The sequence below is a fragment of the Hydra vulgaris genome, chromosome 13 (genome assembly GCF_038396675.1).
Source record: "Hydra vulgaris chromosome 13, alternate assembly HydraT2T_AEP".
Classification (NCBI taxonomy): domain Eukaryota; kingdom Metazoa; phylum Cnidaria; class Hydrozoa; order Anthoathecata; family Hydridae; genus Hydra; species Hydra vulgaris.
The window spans coordinates 44890001-44910000 of record NC_088932.1 but is presented as its reverse complement, the minus strand read 5'-3'; the positions used below and the strand labels follow the sequence as shown (position 1 = coordinate 44910000).

General features: G+C 27.5%; 1 protein-coding gene and 1 long non-coding RNA gene across 5 annotated transcripts in view; one reads left to right on the top strand and one right to left on the bottom strand.

Annotated features, from left to right (window-relative positions):
• The window catches only part of LOC136089419 (uncharacterized), a 77408-nt gene that overhangs the window by 31018 nt on the left and 26390 nt on the right, over positions 1-20000 (top strand). For all 4 annotated transcript variants that reach the window (XR_010643038.1, XM_065815406.1, XM_065815405.1 and 1 more), the window contains exon 4: positions 16951-16993. Coding sequence is in view for 3 of the 4 variants with exons in the window: in XM_065815406.1 (XP_065671478.1) it covers positions 16951-16993 (43 nt within the window). In the remaining variant the exon portion in view is untranslated. The remainder of the gene's footprint in view (positions 1-16950; positions 16994-20000) is intronic.
• On the bottom strand, positions 7600-9821 carry LOC136089438 (uncharacterized). Its single transcript, XR_010643053.1, has 5 exons — positions 9662-9821; positions 8374-8786; positions 8152-8210; positions 7934-8002; positions 7600-7844 (listed from the first exon to the last, which is right to left on the bottom strand). It is a non-coding gene; the product is annotated as an uncharacterized LOC136089438 (long non-coding RNA).

Genomic DNA, 20000 nt, shown 5'->3' with positions numbered 1-20000 from the left:
TTTTGCTTATTTTTATGTTGTTTCTTGCAGCGAAAAAATTTTGTTTTTCCTTTCATTAAATAAAAGCTTTGATACTTACAAGTTTTAGCAAAATTTGATGTCTTATGACAAACTTTTAATGTTTATAAACTTATAAACATTATGGTCTCATATATCTTTCTCCTCAGGAAGGTTTATCACATAAATTATATACCTAAATACGTAGACCACATTATGCTGTTTATATTATAACCGTATCTTATTTTGACATGCATTTTTAAAAATTATATTGCTTTTAGCTGCATAGCAATTACTTACTTGTTTATAATTTCAGACTTACCTTCAATTACATGTGGGCCGCATTTACCTTTCTTGCCGAGAATTTGAAAAACTTATATTAATATGTAATAACAATATAATAAAAGTAATAATAATTTCAGTAGCAATAATAACAGTGGCGACAACAAAAGTTTAAAGTATCAAAGATAAATGATCCTAGTGGCAAAAGCAATAGTAATAATATTCATAACAGTAATAATAATAATAATAATAATAATAATAATAATATCAAAAAAATGGCTTAGTAGTATTAAAACAAATTTGTATTACCACTAAAAGTTAAATTTTTAGAAAAATCTCACTCTACATATATAAAATTTTTTTCAAGATTTGTTTTTATTGTTGGTATACACAAATCCTCAAAGTTTCAAAATATTCTGGGGTTGTCAATGATAAAACTAAGTTATTCTTCAAATCAAAAATATAAACATTATAACAATATATAGTTTTTGACCTGCTTTATAATTTTAGAATGAAACCTGTTAATAGTTGGTTTCAATACTCCACTATCCATAATTATTTTTTATATAAAAAAAACCCAATAATTCAATAAACTAAATGGTTCTACCTTAAAATATTCATTTAATTGTTTTAATAGGTGTATATATGTAAAGAACTTAATAACAAAAAAAGTAGAAAGTAACTGTTTGAAAACAATAAATTATTTTATAAATTTAACAATTAATTATCTGAAAACATTTGAAATTGAGTTTATGGCTATTTTATAGTGAAACATTCAGTATCATTACATTATGGTGAACGGACGCGTTTTTACTGCATGTAAAAAAAAAAAATATATATATATATATTTATAAATACATGAACGTTTAAAATTAAAAACGGATATTAAAATAATTACTGAGTCACTCGAAAAATAGAAGAATGATATTCTAGAAAAAACAAGAAAGCGATTGATCATGAAAAAGTATTCACGTCAATAACAGCAGCAAATATGAAAATACTTGCTAAGCGGTTAGAAAAGTATGAAAAAATTGGTACCGAAAACTTAACTAAAATCAATAACACTGCAATTAAAATTAGAAACAACAAATAAAAAAGTGGTCTCTTGCAGCTGATTGCAGCAATATTTTCAAAGCTATTCAAACTAATGAAGAGATTGTTACGGATAAATTTGAAGTCGTAAAGAAAAAAACGAAAGAGTTAAGCATTAAAATGAAAGACATTAGCGAAATACTTAAAATAAAAAGAAAACTTAGAGAAATCAAAGATCGCTCACAAAGGTACAACTTAAGAATAGAAGGCATAAAACAAAACGAAAATGAAAATTGGAGTGTCAGCGAATCCAAGGTGCAGAAGCTTTTTGAAGATATACTTGTTTTAAAAGATATAAAAATTAAGAGGGCTCACAGGGCTGGACTTAGAAGCACTCATAAAATTCGACCAATAGTTATCAAACTACTAAACTATAAAGACAATGTAGACATTTTAAAACAGGTGAAAAATTTAAAAGGGAAAAATATTTTTATAAACGAAGACTACTGCGCTGAAACCACAATTATAAGAAAACAGCTTTGAGAACAACTAAAAAAAGAGCGAGAAGGCGGAAAATATGCAGTAATATTGTACGATAAACTATTCATTCGCGACTGGACTCCCAAAGAAAAGTAAAAAGTTAATGTTTTTTATTTTTAATGCTTAAATACTTATTTTAAAATGGAAACAAACTTATTATCTAATTTTAATGCTAAAAATAACACATCTAATGATACTGACATAAATAAAATTAAAGCTTTTCTAATAAACAAAAATATACTTTTAGAAAACAACCCTGAACCATATGTTAGCTTTTAGAAGGATGGGGGATGGAAAATATAAGCTCTTATTATTATAGTTCAAACGTTTCAACGCTTACTGCTAACATAGATGATAATGCACTATCCATCCTGTATCTAAATATAAGGAGTATACAAAATTTTTTTGATAAACTTGAGGAATTTTTATTTAGCGTCAAAATAAATTTTCAAATTATATGCCTTACAGAAACATGGTACTGGAATAAAGAAATTAAAAAAAACTCCAACTTTCAAATTAATAATTATAAAGTTATTCATCAATTAAGAGGATCTGAAAAAGCAGGAGGAGGAGTGTATATTTCATGCACAATTCTTTAAATTTTAAACTTCGTAATGAAATGATCTTAATAACAAAAGAATATGAGTTGTTAACTATTGAGGTATTACACAATTTTAGCAAAAACATAATTTTATACATCATGTATCAACCGCCTTCAGGTTAAATAGAAGCATTTAACAAAAACTTTGAATGTTTAATTACAAAAAATGATATTTATGGCAAATTAATTTATTTTGTGGGCGATCTCAATTTAGACATGCTCAATTATGAAAAAAATGAAAGCGTCAGAAATTTTACCAATATTATATTTCAAAATGGTTGCATTCCAACAATTAACAAACCAACACGCATAACAAAAAATAATGCTATATTAATTGATCAAATAATAATTAACAAATTCAAAAACATAAAAGTTAAGACTTGAATATTTGTCACTGACATTTCAGACCACTTTCCAGTGGTAATAAATTCACAAAAAAACATCAATAAAATATCAGGAAAAAATAAAATTAAAAGCGAATAATTAATAATTCATCCATTAATACTTTTATCAATCTGTTATCCACAACAAATTGGAAACTGTTTTAAAAATTAAAAATGCAGAGGAAGTTATGATTGTTTTCATAGCATATTTCAAAGCCACTGTAATGAAGCTTTCCCGATTATTAGTAAATTTATCAAAATTCAATTCCAGCAAAATCCTTGGATAACAACGGGAATAATAAAGTTATCAAAAAAAAAAAAAAATGCTTATACAAAAAGTTTATTAGAAAAAGAACTTATGAAAGCGAAGCAAAATATAAAAACTACAAATGGCTCTTCGAAACATTTAAAAAGTATTCAATAAAGCAATATTATACTAATCACTTACTTAACTGCAAAAATAATGTACAAAATTGATAGGTAAAAAAATTATAAGCACTTATAGATTTCCCAAAAAACTCATAAATAATCGTGAAATTACTAATGATTTTTTAATCGCTAACTCTTTCAATCATATGTTTGTTAATACGGGTCCAAGTTTGGCCTCAAAAATAAAAAATAGTAAAACTAGTTTTGAATCATATTTAATCTCTCATAATAATCTTAAGGAAAATAATAAGTTATCTGAAAAAGAACTACTTGATGTTGTAAACTTATTAAAATCAAATAAAGGTAATGGAGTTGATGGTGTAAGTAGCAATATAATAATTAAATCAATATTTTACATAAAAACTCCGCTTTTGCACATTTTCAATCTTTCTTTAGAAGAAGGAATCTTTCCTGACAAATTCAAAGTTGCAAGGGTGATACCAGTTCTAAAATCTAGAGATGCAACTTGTATCGCAATTTATAGACCTATTTCAATTCTACCATGCTTCTCAAAAATATTAGAAAATATTATTTTTAAAAGACTGTACTATTTCTTAGATATTGATAATATTCTTTATAATAAACAATTTGGATTCAAAAAAGGCCACTCTACTGACCAAGCAATCGTTCACCTTGTTCATGATATTCTTAAATTTTTTGATGAAAACAAATATACTTTAGGCGTTTTTATTGGTCTCAGCAAGGTTTTTGACACTGTAAATAATTGTATTTTATTAACCAAATTAAAAAGCTACGGTATTAAACACTCAAACCTTAAATGGTTTAAAAGCTACCTGTCAAACAGACAGCAATACATTTCTCATAATAATGGAAAAACTAACAAAAAACAGCGATAGATTTCTCATAATAACGGAAAAACTAACAAAATAATTATATCTTGAGGAGTACTCATAAAGACCGCTCTTATATCTAGTATATATCAATGATATAAGCAAATCTTGTAATGTATTAGACACAATATTGTTTGCATATGATACTAATCTATATTATGCTTACAGTAATATAAATTTTTTATTTAAAACTGCCCAGTGGGCAACACGACGTCCGTGGGAAGTCCTAAAGACATTCGTTTTGGACCAGTGGACGTCCCAACTGGACGAAGCGGAGACGTCCAAAGGACGTACCAAATTAAACGTTTTGCGTCCGTCCTAAAGGGACGAAATAAAGACGTCAATAGGACGTCACCAATTTTTCCGTTTAACGGATATCTTTATTTTAGGTTTTTTTTTTAAATAGGGATTTTAAAATCCGCTGTTTATGACTATATATAGTCAATTTGTTATTTAATATAGTTAATTTAATACAGAAATATTTAATATATTGAAATATATATAAAAAATATATATATAAAAAATGTATAAAATATTTAATATATTTTTAATATAGTTAATTTGTTATTTACACCTTAAGGTGTAAGTAACAAATTAACTATATTGTTAATTTGTAATATTCTTCAGTAAGTACAATTCTCTCTCGGGTCAGAGAACAATGTTTATTCATAAAAAAAACAACAATTGTTAGCTAATAATTTTCAAATCTAAATCGCCAAAATAAAATCTGCTAAAACAGGCATAAAACAAAATAAGATAATAAAACATTAATTAGAAGGCTCTTAAGACTCTTCGTTCAAACTTCCAGCCCTACTTCGAACAGCTCTTTTGAGTAAGTCTCCAACGTTAAAATCGATTAAATCTTTTGTCAAGTTCCAGAAAAGCTCCTAAAGGAAAAACTTTTTTTTGTAAAAACATATCAATGTTATTTACATCACCAAATTGCTAATGAAACTACGTTTTTTTTTAATTTTTTAACTGTAAATTACGAGTGTTTCATGCTTACGCCATTTTCATGTAACTTGTATTTTTTTAAATACGTTTACTTTTTAAATACAAATTTTTAATTTGGATTATTATTTTTATATTATTACTTCACTACGTCATCGAGTTATTTCACTCAATTTTATGGAAACAGTTAATACTAAAGCACAATAAGCTTTTAGCTCACGAACGTCTTTAATGATACAAAAATTAGCACGAAGAAACATTTTTCAATTTCTTCAGCTTTATTCATCAAATGATTAGTGTGTACTAGGGTGTCCCAAAAAAAAAAAAAATACCTCTCAATTTTTTCCCATTCTCTGAGGTCCAAATAGGCTAAAATTACCAAAAAACTTTTTTTGTTCCAGTAAAAGGGATAGCTGCAAAATTTCGTTTTTCAACGAAAACTGTTTAAATATGTAAAATATCTAACAGTCTAACTTCGTTTTATCCGCTATGGTTAGTAAGCTCTGTTGACCTGCTAACAACTGGTAGCTTTGGTTTCCTCATATGAAACTGCTCTGACAAATTAAAATGTGCCATTTTAATCATCTTTTTCGTTTCCTGATTCATCACCTAGGGTACATTCTTAGTCATCCTATAGGCAAGCAGGTATGAAGCATTTACCAAACACCTATGGAATGAATTATTGTTAACATTTTTAAAAAACAACCTAACTTGTTATGCATTCTCATCAAACCTGATGTGCTCCGTCTTATCTACCTTGGTCTGAGTGACCAGCCTTTATATAACCTTACATATAGTGCTTTCCTGTGCTATTTTATCTTCCCATCAATAAGATCCTCTACAAAATGAGATATGTCTCCCTCCAACATTCGTTGCCTGCATATAAATTAGAACAGAAAACGTTGTGAAGATGGTAAAAACTCCATAAAAGAACTTCAGTGTTGGAGTGTTGAAAGAAGTGAAAGTTCTTTTAAAAGGTTGTTTTTAAACAACATTAAAAAGGAGGCCCTAAAGTTCCTCAAGAGGCCATTGACCACAGAGATATTTAACACGGGGGCCACAAGAAGCTATGTAAACTAGTTGTCTTTTACATGTTTTTTTATATAGGAATTATACGTTTATGAACATATAAGGCTCAGGTTATGTTTAAAAATTAGGTGTGTGATAAGCATTTTGTTGCGTGTTACTTTAAATCAGGCATGTTTATGAGCAAAATACTGAAATTTTCTTTAGTGTTTATTAGATGCATGAAAACCATTTAATGTGCTTATTGCTTTGCTAAACAAAAATATTTATATATAAGTATAGATGATTTTTTTCTTAACCACAAGGTTTTCGAGAATGCGCACAGTTTTGTAAGCTTAAGAATAATTAAGAGCCTCCTAAAATAATTTAAATAAGCGTAACCAAGCCTGTTACAAAAACCCAAAATTCATATAAAATAAAAGCATGCATCACACTAATAATAATATTATTCACCTTGCTATCTTACTATTCAACAATAAGTGTTTAAAAAACAAAAAAATGAGAATAATGTCCTAAGAAATTAAGTAATATTGATAACAAAACAACATTCATTTTCAAAAGATTTGATTCTTTTAAATTTTGCAAAAATCACTTTTTAACAACTGATTTTGTTTTTTGGTTATTAATAGCCTCAGTGGACTTCAGAGAATGGCAAAAGCTTTAGAAATGTTCTCAAAAAGAAAAAAGAAAACTATTTCTGGTACACCCTTTTGGTGAGCGTAATTTAGAGCTTTCGTTAAAGCTCTAAATTGCGCATGTTTTTGAGCACAAATCTAATAATACCGGAATTCTTAAAGGTGTTTACTTGATGCATGAAACCAATTTGATGAAGTTGTTTTTTATTAGTGCAAAATAAAGATATTTATGTATCAAATTCTAAGAAAGTATGATACATTTTGCCTAAACATACCCGAGCCCAAATCTAAAGACCAAAATATGCTTTTAAAAAGTCATAATAGCACTATTCTGTACTTACCCAGCTAGCACGCATACGTTGGGCCAACGTCGGGCCGACGTCGAAAAATTGGTTGGCCGATGGTCGGTAATCGACGTTGGCTTAACGTCGATTTGGTAGTCGGCGCGACGTCGCACCCCATTGTTGGCTCAACGTCGGCATCCGACGTTGGGCCAGCGTCGCATTCTACCGTTCGCCCAACGTAATATTCAAAATTTTAATTCATTTTTTGTTTGCGAAAACTTTGTTTTTGATTCAAAAGATGTGCATACCTTTTGAATCAAAAGTAAAGTTTTGCAAACAAATTAAAACTAATTATTTAATTAGTAAACTGTTTCTTTAACTAATGTGTAACTATTTCTTTAGAGAAAACGCAGCTTTTTCTTCAAATAAAGTGCAACTATTAATTTAAATAAAGCGCAACTCTTTGTAATGTTTATTAAAATGTCCAAATAAGTTAAAATAAAATTTGGCGCTAATAAACAAAAGTAAATATTGATGTTGAATAATGAACCAACTTTAATTTAATAATTACACAGAGAAAATCGAAACTTGTTATAATAATTATTATAATTAAGTTAAAATAATCGTATAAACTATACACATATCTAAACATAATAATGTTCTTTTTAACTGCTTGGCATCCTAACGAATCTTGCATCTTTACTTCGCTTTAGAGCAACTACAACGTTCGAATGCTTCTGGTTATACAATTTGATAGTCTTTGATAATCTTTAATTTGATAATCTTTAATTTTGTATCTTTCATTTGATGAGCTTTAGGCATTGCCATAACTACTGTTAAAATTATAAGTATTATGTTATATATTTATATGAGTGTAAAATGCACATAAATAAAAACGTAATACTTTTTTTTTATGTATTACCTGCACAAAAATGGTGAAAAAATAATAGGTTCATTTGTTGATATTGCAATCATTTTTTCAAGTCATCGTCTATACACAAAATTATCGAATAATAGTGTCACTGCAATAATTAGAGACAATAAGCTTCAAAACTCTACTATAAAAATGCTAAAAGAATTCCAATTACCATTAAAATGCCACAAATATATATAATTAATACACTCCTAAATAATTGTTACCTTCTCCCTCTTTAACAGCTGTCAAATAAATTAAGAAATAAACGCTCCTTTAAACATAACTGAAAAAAAAAACAATTAAACAAAAGCTTCATTCAGTAAATAATTATAAATGTCAATAAATAATAATGAAACAATAAATAATAAAAACATACAATACAAAAACTATACAGGAACAATAAGTTATATAATATATTATAACTTTAGGAAATTTCAACAACATACAATTATAATGCAGAATAAGAATTATAATACAGGAATGAGGTACACGTATTTACTACCAATATCTTTTATCTTCGTAAAACACATGCATTTACTAACAATATGTTATCTTTGTAAAACAAAACCATCTACTAAAAATATGTTATCATTGTTTAACACATGCATTTACTGATAAATAAATATTTAACATTAATGCTAATCAAATAAGCATCTTTAGCTTTGTAACACAGAGAAAAATCAAAATTTGTCACAATATTTATTACTACATTAAAATGTTCATACAAACTATACATATATTTAAATATAATAAAGTATTTTCATCTTCGCAGTCATTTTCCTTACAAATCTGTCGTCTTCATCTTTCAACTCAAAAGTCTAAATGCATCTCTTTATACGATGTGATAGTATTGAAATATCTGAAATAATATCTGAAATTAACTTTTAAGTAAATATTTGTGTATCTATCTATCTATCTATCTATCTATCTATCTATCTATCTATCTATATATATATATATATATATATATATATATATATATATATATATATATATATATATATATATATATATATATATGTATATATACGTATATATATGTATATATATATATATATATATGTATATATATATATATATATATATGTATATATATATATGTACATATATATATATATATATTTATATATATATATTTATATATGTATATATATATTTATATATATGTATATATATATTTATATATATATATATTTATATATGTATATATATATATATATATATATATATATATATATATATATATATATATATATATATATATGCAAGTTCCAGTTTATCCTTGGTTTTTCTTTTTTGCTACTGAAGAGAGAAATAAAAACCAAGAGTTAAGTGGGAGTGTATTAATAATACGCCTTTTTGGCATTTTTATGGTAAGATAAATTCTTGTAATATTTATTTAAAAAGTAAAAATATAAATTACAACTTTAACGTTTGAATGCTCCTCATTATACAACTTTATATAAATATTTAAATTTGCATCTTTTGTTTGATGAGCTTCAGATATTGCCATAACTACTGTTAAAATTATTGGTAATAGGTTATATATATTTGTGTTTGTAGATAACAGTAACATAATTTAGATATTTTTTTATTCAATAAATAATCTATATCAAAATAAAAATCTATATTTGAAGTAAAAAAAAATAGTTAATGAACAATACATGCAAAAAATATTTATTTTATACGAATAAAATGCATATAAAACATAATAAAATAATTTTTTCGATGTACCTGCATAAACATGGCAAAAAAATGGGATTTAAAAAATACTAATCAGTACATTTGTTGGCATTGCATTAATTTTGTTTAAGTCACATCTAAACGGAAGTTTATTAAATAATCGTATCAATATTTTGCTGTAAACAACAGAGATAAAAAGCTTCAAAATTATTATTTACAAATTTAGAATTCTAATTACCAATTCATTAGAATTCCAATTACCAATAAAATACCACAAATGCCAATTCACCAATTACCAATTCATTAGAATTCCAATTACCAATATTACCAAACAAAATTACCAATCAAATTACCAATTCATTAGAATTCCAATTACCAATAAAATACCACAAATGCATATAATAAAAGGCAACACTTAATTGGTAATACTTATTCAGTATTACCAAGTAATTAACTACAAAAGACTTAAGTAGTTTATAACTATTTAGACTACGTAGTTATTAACTACTTAAGTCTTTAGTAATTAATAACTCTTTAATTGTATGTATTGTGCTATATGATACTGACTGTATCATGTTTTAAGATACAGACTGTATCATACAGTGATTGACATTCAGTAGTTGCCTAAATAGTATAGACAGTATTATGCTTTGTATGTAATACATGCATTATGTTTATATACTACATACAATATTATTCATAATATGTGTACTACATGCATTAGTACTGTATGTGGTACATACATTATTATTTAGATAATGTTTAACTAGATAAATTAACTAGATAAAACTGAGGGATAATACAATCAACTACATTGTAGTTGATTGTATCATACATTAGTTTTAAAGATCCTACAGTTTGTATCAATAACATTATGACATAATGTTATCGATACAAACTACATGATTTTTAAAACTAATGTATGATACAATTAATTTATGTGTATGTACAGTACATACATTATTAATGTAGGTACTACATACATTAATAATGTATGTAATGTATATACATTAATAATGTATGTAAAGTTAAATAAACCTTTTATGCCTGTATGCTTTATGTTTTACGTTTGTATGTACTACATAATCACAAGAGTAAAACAAGAGTTTTACTCTTGTGATTATGTAATACATACAAGCGTAAAAAAAGAGTTTATTTAACTTTAGTTTATAATGTTATTATAAACTTAAGACATTATAAACATTATACTTTATATATAATGACATTATAAACATTATAATTATACATAATGACATTATAAACATTATAATTTAATTAAATAAACTCTTGTTTTAAAGAAAAATTAAAAACTGCATCTTAATAGATACAAAAATTAGCATGTTTGCATTTTTTTTTTTTTTTTAATGATTTGATATTAAGTTCGAAATTATTCAATACTCAATTACTACGAAATTATTATAAAATCATGAAATTTTGAATTCAAAACAATAAAATACTCTAATAGAAAGTTGCGCTACAACAGCTTTTAAAAATGGACGAAAACTTTTTTAACGCTAAACCCGGAATCACACTGTACGCATTTAAAAAACGTCGTATTTCGACGTTGGCCCGACGTTGGTTCAACGTTAGCACTTGGTTAATAAAATTGGCCAACGCTTCTGACGTTGGTCCGACGTCGGCCCAACGTATGCGTGCTAGCTGGGTAGGCATTATTATTAACTTTTTAAAAACAAAAGATAAAAATAAATTTTATTACATATTAATCCAACATGTAACGGACATTTACTTTCAAAAAAATCAATTTTTTCAAATTTTACAGCTATCACTTCCTGGCTACAAAAATATTTTTTCTTTTGACTTTTAGTGTTAGTGGACTTAAGAGAATGGGAAAAAAATGAGAAGTATCCTAAAGAAAAAAAAAATTATGTTTTTGGGACACCCTAGTGCGTACCGTAAACTTTATGGAAATATTGAAAATACATACTTAGCAAGCAACGATAGCGCATAGTCTTTGAAAACGCTCTTTTCCCAGTTTTTTCATCTTTACTACACAAATCTTGGACACTACGAACCATTAAGGCATCTAATCCAAGCCGTACCTTTGTTCGTACATCTTTTCCTCCAATCGCCTTTATAGCCATTTTCTATAAAAATGTATTTTTTAAAAAGTTTTATAAAATTTTTACTTTTGATAGAGAAATATATAGTATTCCATTCAAAACTTGCAAATAAATTCACCATATAAGTACCAATACATTTTCATTCAAGTTCCAGTTCACAAAATTTTATGATAATGAATATGTTGTTTTTTTTTTAATTTTTTTTTTGTTATGTTTAAGGTCCATATTTCTACACTTTTGTAATTTGGACATGCCTCCATAATGCCTATTTTCTAATTTAAATGAGTTTCTGGAAGAGTTGAAGCAATTTTTTAAAACTGGATGACCTTCCTGGCATTTACCTGTTTTGCAGATCAGGACTGAGTATTTTTATTGTGATATTACTACTATATATATAATAATATATGGCATACTCTCTCAAAAACCGTTTTCCCTTCTATCAAAATTACCTGAAAATGTTCACCCTTACCACTTAACAGCCAACTTTTAGACATTTTAGAATGGTATTATCAACAACATAAAATTATGAACATATAAAATATGAACTAAATAAGAAGGTATTATTTAATCTCAAAGTTACTTAAAAAAGGTAATCCTTGCACAAACTAATAACAAGTTTTAACTACCTTTTTATTGCGATAAGTTTTATTTTCAAACTTAATTTCCTCTAAGTCAAACTCTTCTATAGATGACATAGGCTGAAGGTCCTCCACTCCAAAATTTGCATCAAGTTCATCACCATCAATCAGAGATGCCAACATATTCATGATATGGGTTTCCATTTTCATAAACATAACATACTGGAAATCTAAAAAATAATTACATTATGTAATCAAAATATTTATCTTTACAATCATTTAATTAATCGCCAGGACTTTTTTTTCTTTATACATCACAGAGATTAAGACTAATTAATAAGTAAAAACCTTTTGATTATTTAAAATATATTTGTAAATTTATATTATCAATAGACCTTGACTTTTGGTAATAAAAACTATAATTAAATATAAAAAATTGAAATAGGACTATCGACGAAAAATCAAAGTATTAAAAGAAGGACGTTTAGTTGTCATTTCCTTAAACCCGGCTCCACCATCAGCAAAGGTATTTTTAGGTGTTTTAAAACTTTTGTTAGCAGAGCGAGAAAGAGGAGGGGCTTCTGAAAAATCTTCTCTTCTAGTTTTACTGGGTGAAGATGCTGAAGTATTTAGGGTAGGTGATGTAATTTTGTTTTTATTCAAAAAAGTTGTTGATGATGATGATGATGATGATGCAAAGACAGGAAGAATCTCTTCTTCGGAGTGCTTTTTATCTATGTTTACAACCGTGGAATGCTCCTTCTTATTGTATAATTTCTTCAATTCCAAAACTGGACTTATAGTTCGTGGGTGTTTTTTTGGCAGTACTAAAAAAATGTACAACTCTAAAACCCTGGACAGAGTAGCCACTTAGTTATCCAAAGAAATTCATTTACAATTTAAGATTTTTTTCTGCCTATTATTATTTAGACTCTGTGGATATGAGGTAGAAAAACATAATGAAAATTTGCTGAATATTATACTATATCTAAGTGGTAAAAGTTATGTGAGTTGCAAACCACCTTAAAGTTTATTAAAACTAATAAAAAAAGAAGACACTAATGAAATACCATTGGCATCATCAGAAATGATACATCCTCAGCCGTAGTTGCAAAATCAACCAACTCCTGTGGTTCCTCATGTGTGCCTTGGTGGAGCAAAACCTCTAATATTGGGTATGTCATCCAATTAGGGCCTGGTGATTCATGTTCCTTAAAGTAGAAATCCAAAGACTTTTCGTCAAGACAATTCGTTTAATGGCCAGAAAATTTGCTGATGTAAAGTATCAACCCACGGACAAGGCACAATAGTTGTTCACTCTGAACCATTTTTCAGGACAACACATGCAGCCCAATATCTAAAAGATAAGTTTACAGTATTTATTCATTGCAAAGTTAATGAACTTAGTCAATAAAGACTTATTCCTTGTCACTATTATCCAAAACTCTGGAATATATCTTCCTCTACAAACCTGCAAGTAGGAGAGAGTGAATTTTAAGTGAGTACTTTGAAAGCAAGTGAAAATTTAAAACATTGAATAAAAATACACTAAAAGAGCTATAAGAATAACCTATTAAGAGCATTCAAGCATGTTTACATATCTTGTGTTAAAGATATAACATAACTGTATAAGGTATCACATAATTATAGGTAAGGTATAACATAATTATAACATAACTATTTCTATATGGTAAGCATACACATTTTCGAACTAGATCAGTTCTTTGAATAATACATTTTATGGGGCAGGCATTCACTTTAATACAATATATATCAAGGTCTTTTGAGTCAACAAAATAAGTAAAGAAATATTCAAGTGCAGATTTTGGATAAAAATCACACTGGAAGCCTCCATCTTGACATATAACAGTGACAAACACAATGCCATTCCAGAATAAAAAACATGAATCTTTTGCACCAACTCGTATTTTTGAAATACTTTCTTCCTTTAAAGATGGAGTATCTTCAAGCTCACTTAGTCTCGAAACAATTGCATAACTGGATTATATTTTCCACGAATTAATTGCTTTATCTGACAAAAGTAGTTTTCAAACTGAAAAGCAGATATTTCATCCAAGCTGCACTGAAAATACTCCACATCATCAGCAATGTGTAACAGTCCATGTACATTATATACATTAAAAGAAGAGCCATAATGGTCTTTGGAATTCTTAATAACTTTGTTTAACTAATACACCTTTCAATGCAACCAAACCAGTATAAAGAAGGAAACTACGTAGCTCGGTCGCTTTTCACCAATTCAATTCTGATATTGACCTTGGTTGGCGGAAAAAGTCACTTGGCAATCTTCCATTAAACTTTAATAACTGCTCAGAGTTTATATTTTGCTGCACAAACGACAACCGACCATCAAATATACCAATAAATGCACCTTTTAAAAAATGTAACAAACGACGCACCACTCCGAGACAAACTAAATGCATATAGTCTAATACAAAATTTTGTATAAAATTAATTGGCAAGGAAGAGTATTGATATCGCTTCCCACTGGCATCTGGAAAGGAGTAAGAATGGTTACAAAACATATCATTATTGCGTAAAGTAACATTTTCTTCTAAATCATCAAACACAGTCCTTTTATGCTTTTGCATACCTCTTTGGGTACATCTTTCACAAGAGTAATACCCAGTATGCTGAACAATGCCTTTTAAAAGTGCTCTTGCCGGAGCATCACAAACAAAGCAAAATACTGATAAGTTATATTGTTTATCGTTTATGTTTACTACTGATTTAGAGAGCTCCTTCAATTCTTGCACAAATTCAGAAAGAAACTTTGTCATTTTTGGTTTAGATTTGCGACCAAATAAAGCTACCATAAATGGTTGAAACTTTCCAAACTGAACTAAGATTGGCCATAATTGATATGAGCTAGATTTCCATATAGGTAGATCATCTAAATTCACATTTAACCGAACATCCTGTGATTGGTATTCATGCAAACTCAATATTCTTCAATATTTTTTTTTTATTCTAAAATATACATATGCCTTGTCTACAACAACAGCTACATCATTTTTATTCTTTGTACCAAATAGCGTACGAGAATCTTTGGGTAAAGAATGACCTTTTTCAATCAGAAGTGCTAACAATTCATTCACACATTGTTGGGTACATCCATGTTTCAATGACCAAAGTTTTAATGATTTACAAAATTGGGAATCTAAGAAATCATTATACTTATTCAAGTTATCAGAAAGTTTTCTTGTAATTGATTCACAAGAGTTTATATCAGAAATATCAATTTCATCATTGCTCACTAAAACAGAATCATCAATTGGCTCACTGAAAGAACTGCTGTCCTGCTCACTGCTATTATCACAGACGGACGGCATTGTACCGTCCTCCGGACGTCGTGCGGACGATGCATGCCCACTGGGTGTAAACAACCTTGCTGAATGGTTTACAGCAAACAAATTATCTCTAAATTTAACTAAAACAACACACTTTTTTTCATCACAATCATGAACGTAACAAAATTCCATTAAAACTTCCGAATCTTTGGATTAACAATTGCGAAATAAAAAGAGAAGTATTATTAAAGTTTCTAGGAGTACTCCTTAGCGAAAATGTAACATGGAGAGATCATATAAAATATATTGAAGTTAAAATATCAAGGAGCATTGGCCTACTTTATAGGACAAAACCTTTTTTGAATTTAAGTTGTATAAAACTCTTATACTTTTCTTTTATTCAAACCTTTTTTTAATTACGCTAATATTGCATGGTGTTGTACCAATAAAAATAAATCAAAAAAATATTTAATATGCAAAAACATGCAATCAGAATTATATCCAATGAAAGCCGCTATACACCCTGCCAACCTTAGTTTACTAAGTTAAATATATTTAATAACTATCAAATAAATATTTATCATCTTCTAATTTTAATGTTCAAAATTATTAAAAGTATTATTCCAAAAATTTTTAATATCTTATTTAAAACAAATCAAAATAAATACTTAACACCAATATACAACCCAAAAGTTATTTTGTGGGAACTGAGTTTTCAATTTTAATTAGAGGACCAAAGGCATGGAATGAAATACTCACGACTGAACTTAAAACTCTTTTAATGTTAAAAGAGTTCAAAGCTAAACTTAGACAGTTATTACTAAAAACTGATCTACCACAAAACTATTTCTAAAAATTTAAAGTATTCTCACGATTGATCTATCAATTAAATGAAAAGTATATTAATTTTAGAAACGCTAAAGTTAAATGCACTTGGTAACTTTTCAAATTTATTTGTTTTTGTTGTTTAATATGTGTTGTTATTCTTTTTATTTTTTGATCCTTAGACTTTATATTATTTTTTATTAATTTTACGTTTGTTTATTTTATATTGTTAAAGAAAGTGCTTATAATTAAATAAAACTTTATATTTGCAGAGTTTATCAAGGGGCTTGCGATAAGATATATTACTACTCGCCCCTGCTACAAAAAAAAAAAAAAAAAAAAAAAATTCATAGGAGAAAACTTGATATGGAAGTGTGGCTGTTATGATAATAGTTGGTGTATGTGTGTGTCGCATCTTAGAGATCAGTTTTGGTCACAATTTGATGTTTAGTTACAAATGTGCAAGTTCTAATGTCATGGTAAAAATATTAAAGTTATAAAAATGCAAAAATCAATAAAATATGTAGTTTTTTTACTTTTTTTAGAGACTTGTGGTTTATTAACTGCGTTGTCTGGTAGGAATCAAAAGTAAATTTATAGATGTTTTTGTTTTTTGTGTCCGTTTCTAATAATTTTTTGTATCTGTGTTTTTATTTATATTTATTACTTGTGCTGATCAATTGTTTATAAAACAAGTGTTTATAAAACAATTTATTGTTTATTATCATTGTTGGTACTGTTTAAGTGCATTGTCTGTCTTATTTATATTTTAAATATTCCTCTATTAATCTTTATTTTTGACTTGACAACTGTCAAAATATGCTTTGTTCGAAAAATAATTCTCCTTTATTTTAATGTACTTCATTTCTTCCCTCAGGCGTTCACTGCTCGTGTGTGACCATTTGGCGAATATATGCCAGAATAATATATATGTCAAAGTTTTTAAATAAAAAAGATAGATTTTTTTAAACATGAATACGAGCAATACTGTAAAAACCTCAATTTGATGAAAACAATATAAAAAAAACTTTATTTTTCTTTAACTTTATGTTGGCTTTCGTTAAAAAAAAAACAGATTATATTATTACTTAACTTTTTTTCTTTTGTTTCTTTATAATCGTTTAAGGATGGGTTATATATAATCAACGGAAACTTTCAGCTTCGGCCGAAACCAAAACCGAAATTTCTGTTTTACAATTTTTTACTTTTCCTGTTTCGGCCGAACTTTCGGTTCAAACCGCAACCGAAATGAACCGCAACTTTTATAAGATTTTTTTTAAGTTTAGATAACTTTTTTTTCAATTTAGAGTGGGATCATGACGATTTCCTAATTGTTATCGTTTGTTAGTAAATCAATTTTTAATTATAACAATTGTAAAAATTTTAATTGAACTCACGTTACCTAATAGTTTTAAGTAACTATTCTCAAATCATTCTTAAAATAAATTAACATTTAAGTGAAGCAACCTAAAACAATAACTTCATCAAAAGTTTTTCAGTGCTAAATTTTACAATAGAAAATAATCGATAGAAAAGCAATTTGTGGATTCATTTTACCGTAACAGCCAGTGATTCCAAATACGCAACTTGCAATATCTGCAATTTGAAAATACATCATGAATTGCACAATGCAAAACTTCAATCACTTAGCGGACTTTCATCACATTTAAGAAGTTAACACCCACAGTTTACTCTAAAAAATTTTATAATTAAAAAAGCAATACGTACTAAAAATATACCAACTTCAGATCAAGTTGAGCCTATTACAACTAAAAAAGAACAATACCCTTATTTGACATCAGATCAAAACGGCAGAAGACTGAAATGATGCAATTTACAATGCCTGGCTGGGTTAACAATATCTCAAAAAAATGATTCAAGCTCTGAAGAATGTCTGAAGTTTCATAGATCTATATTAGAAAACAACATTTAAAGCAAAGTTTGAATTAGTAAAAGTAGCAAAGAGATTCCTTACACCACCACCAACATCTACTGAAGTTAAAAGGTTGTTTTCAACTGCTGGAAACATTCTTTTAAATGAAAGAAACAGACTTTTGTCGGGAAACATGAAAAAAAATGTGTTCCGCATAGAAGTTATTTCAATTATTAACTTTAATTATTGAAATGTCTTGACATATTATAGTTTTAATCAAATTATGCTACATGATGATTGCATATAAATATGTCAAACAGTTTTTTTTTGCTTTAACTCGGTGATTATAAAAGGCTCAGAGATTTTTAACATTCTTTTTTAAATTTTGGCCGAAATTTCTGTTTCGGTTTCGGCTTCGGCTTCACTGAACGGATATATCGGTACTTTCGGTTTCGGCTAATTATTCGGTTTCGGTCGATCACTAGTTATATGTGGGAAATTCCACATGGAATAGGCGTGTTTTTTGCATGTAATTCATGTAATGATCATTTTTTTGTCCATTATGTTTTTATATGGTAAATACCACATAGAGTGTAGGTGGAACATATAGATAGATAAAAAAAATTTTCTTTCTTTTTTAATAAATTTTACATGAAAAAATATCTACAAGATATAACCTTAAAAGATTATTCCTGAAATACAACGCATTGTAGGTCTTACGTTGATTTTAATGTTTAGATTTTCTGTTCAAAAAAAAGGCCTTCGCTATTAAAATTAATGAATTAGTTAATAAAACCAGAAAGAAGCAACCAAACGAAAAATGCGGCTTTGTTATTAAACAAGGTTTTTTTTCTACTGTTAGGAAATCTTCTAATATTAAAGTGAAAAGCTCTGTAACATGTAACTAAGTAAAACTATTACTTCTGTAGGGTAGGAATTATCTCGAGATTTAAACTACGATTCAACTATTACTGTTGAATATATTTCAGCAAGATAGGCCGGGTGATTGGAAAAAAGGTAATTGCTTTTACTCAGTGTTAATAGAGGAACTGCTCAGCATTGCGCGAATAAAAATTTGAACAAAATTGCCTAAGGTGGTCCTATACTAATAAAACCAAAATTTTAAAAATGCATTCATGTTTTATGATTCTCATGCAAGATATAGTACTTCATATTTAAAGCAAGTAAGTTAAAATTTTTTTTTTTTTGAATCAAGATTTTGGGTTCATGTGAGGCTACATGAACCCAAAATCTTGATTCAAAAAATTTTTTTTCAATTTACTTGCTTTAAATATGAAGTACTATATCTCGTATGAAAATCGTAAAATGGATTAGGTGATATACATCCTCTTAATTAGTAATGGTATGACCATTAAATTTTCACAATTTCTTAATATCAGATGATTACACTCTCCCAGCCGAAATCAAAAAGATTTGACAAATTGTTCAAGCTTTTGTAAAAAAACTGGTAAGAGGCCTAAAAAATAGCAACGAAAAACCAAGACCTATTTTTAGGAACTAGTTTACTAACATGAATTATTTTGGTAAGGTGAATGTACATGTTTATAATGAAGAACTCATAAAAATTTCAACACAATTAGACAAACCAATCACAAGATATAATTCGCAGGGTGAAAGAAACTTATATATTGAGATAAACCAATAGTTAAATTTTTAATAAAAAAGAATTAAAAAAATATATATAGAAAGGTCAGAAAACTA